The sequence below is a fragment of the Pygoscelis adeliae genome, unplaced genomic scaffold, assembly GCF_000699105.1.
Source record: "Pygoscelis adeliae isolate BGI_AS28 unplaced genomic scaffold, ASM69910v1 Scaffold704, whole genome shotgun sequence".
NCBI classification, from domain to species: Eukaryota; Metazoa; Chordata; class Aves; order Sphenisciformes; family Spheniscidae; genus Pygoscelis; species Pygoscelis adeliae.
Genome location: NW_008824590.1, coordinates 65,490 through 67,660, shown reverse-complemented (window position 1 = coordinate 67,660; position 2,171 = coordinate 65,490). Strand labels below are relative to the sequence as shown.

The window sequence follows — 2,171 nt, the reverse complement described above, 5'->3', positions numbered from 1 at the left end:
TTTAAAATCTACTGAATGCAAGACTGTAACCACACCGTGTTCCGAAGGACTTGCTGTGGACTTCAGCACAAATGCTGCTGAATGTTGCCTACCAAAATTAATTGTTTTCTTGTGATAAATCTAGAGAAATGGAATACCTAAAAACCTGACTGTATTTCCAAAGGATGCTGCTGTCTGCACTGAAAATCCCTGCAGTGAAATCCAGAGCTTGTGGTCTGCTTCCTTCTCTGGGAAGGGGAAACCAAGGTGGAGCTGTTCCCCAGGCTGAAGTTGCAGCCTCGGTGGACATTATTTGGAAGAGGGACACAGATCATCTGCTTAAGCAACAAGGTCTCTCAAGCAAGATGTGTTAACACCCGTCTGCTCTGGCACTGCAGGCTGAAGAAGATTTCACAGCTGAATGTATTTGACGTATTATTCACGTTTTGAAAGTAAACGGGACTGACAAAGGATGAAAGCAACCTTGCAAAACCAGCTCTTTCTGTACAGAGTAATTTTTATTTCCCTTCACATAGATGGGTGAGAAGAGCCATCTGGGAGTTCACAGCACAGGGATGCAGCATCAAGGGAAGAGAAGGGAAGAGCACATGCTGGGAGGAAACAAGCAAACTTGGAAGACAGAGGCAGGGCTGTTCTTGCTGAGAAGCGGGGCTGCCTGTGGCTGTTACTTCTGGTGGCTGGGGGGCCAGTGGCAGGCCTGCTTGGTCTGATGGCACCCGACGTTGGGAATGACAATAGGGCATTTCTGCTGCGTGGACTGGCAGGACCCTCCGCTGCCGCCTCCAGAGCTGATGATGATTGTGTGGCCCGAGGAACCGCCACTGCCACCAGTGGATCCCCCACTGCAGCATCCAGAGGATTCCCCACTACCTCCACCTCCAATTATGATCTTGCCTCCTGAAGACCCACCACTGGATCCCCCACTGCAGCATCCAGATGAGCCACCTCCCCCACCACCTGAGCTCACAATGATCTTCTGACCCGATCCCCCACTGCCACTGCTGTACCCTCCTCCCATGCCGTAGCCTGAGGAGCTCCCAGAGCAGCATCCGGATGACCCTCCACTGCTTCCACCTCCAATTATGATCTTTGCTCCTGAAGACCCACCACCGGATCCCCCACTGCAGCATCCAGAGGATCCCCCACTGCCTCCACCCACAATTATGATCTTGCCTCCTGAAGACCCACCACTGGATCCCCCACTGCAGCACCCGGAGGATCCCCCACTACCTCCACCTCCAATTATGCTCTTTGATCCGGAATACCCACCACTGGATCCTCCACTGCAGCATCCAGAGGATCCCCCACTACCTCCACCTCCAATTATGATCTTGCCTCCTGAAGATCCACCACCGGATCCCCCACTGCAGCAGCCTGATGAGCCGCCTCCTCCTCCGCCTGAGCTAATAATGATCTTCTGGCCTGATCCCCCACTGCCACCGCTGTACCCTCCTCCCATGCCGTAGCCTGAGGAGCCCCCACTGCAGCAGCCTGATGAGCCTCCTCCTCCTCCGCCAGAGCTGACAATGATCTTGCCAGAGCCCCCGCTGCCCCCGCCATAGCTGCCCGAGCCTGAGCCGCCACAGCAGGAGGAGCCCTGTGCCTGGTAGCTGGAGGAGCTGCCCCCGTGGCAGCAGGAGCCCCCGCTGTGGCATCCGCTGGACTGCGAGGATGTTTCATGGCAGCCTCCGGAGGTCTGTCTGGAGCACATCTTTGAGCAGGGAACCTGCAAGAAACAGTGATTTTTACTCACGAGCAGGCACTGCCGTCACGAGAATTTCCCCCAGCCAGAAGGACCCATGTACAGCCCCACAACATTGGCAGACAGTCTCCAGAACCAATGAACTTCCTTTCTTCTAAGCACTTTGTTCTCCATGGATCCCAGTCACAGATAGAGCCTTTTGCTAACAGGAGATTACCAGATTGCTGAAGTTAATCAACGCATCATTTGAAGTCTTTTATCCCATAGCTGTTCCATCTCGATCTCTATACTGATGAAAGACATGACTTTCAGTAGCACGGCATGATCCTGCTTCTTCTGACATCCACAGGAAATTTAAATTCATCAAAGCAACCTTCCCGCCCTTCAAGCCACCACCCATCGGGTGTACTTTACCCGTGCATTTATGTTTTGCAAGCATGAAAGTAAGAGAAGAATTGCTCCCTTTGGC

At 53.2% G+C, this 2,171-nt stretch overlaps 1 protein-coding gene across 1 annotated transcript; it reads right to left on the bottom strand.

Annotated features, from left to right (window-relative positions):
• Positions 1 to 664: 664 nt before the first annotated feature.
• On the bottom strand, positions 665 to 1,711 carry LOC103915408 (loricrin-like). The gene is made up of 2 exons (XM_009322218.1): positions 1,351 to 1,711; positions 665 to 1,317 (listed from the first exon to the last, which is right to left on the bottom strand). Exons 1-2 carry the CDS (start codon positions 1,709 to 1,711, stop codon positions 665 to 667), a joined length of 1,014 nt encoding a protein of 337 aa, XP_009320493.1.
• Positions 1,712 to 2,171: the final 460 nt, after the last annotated feature.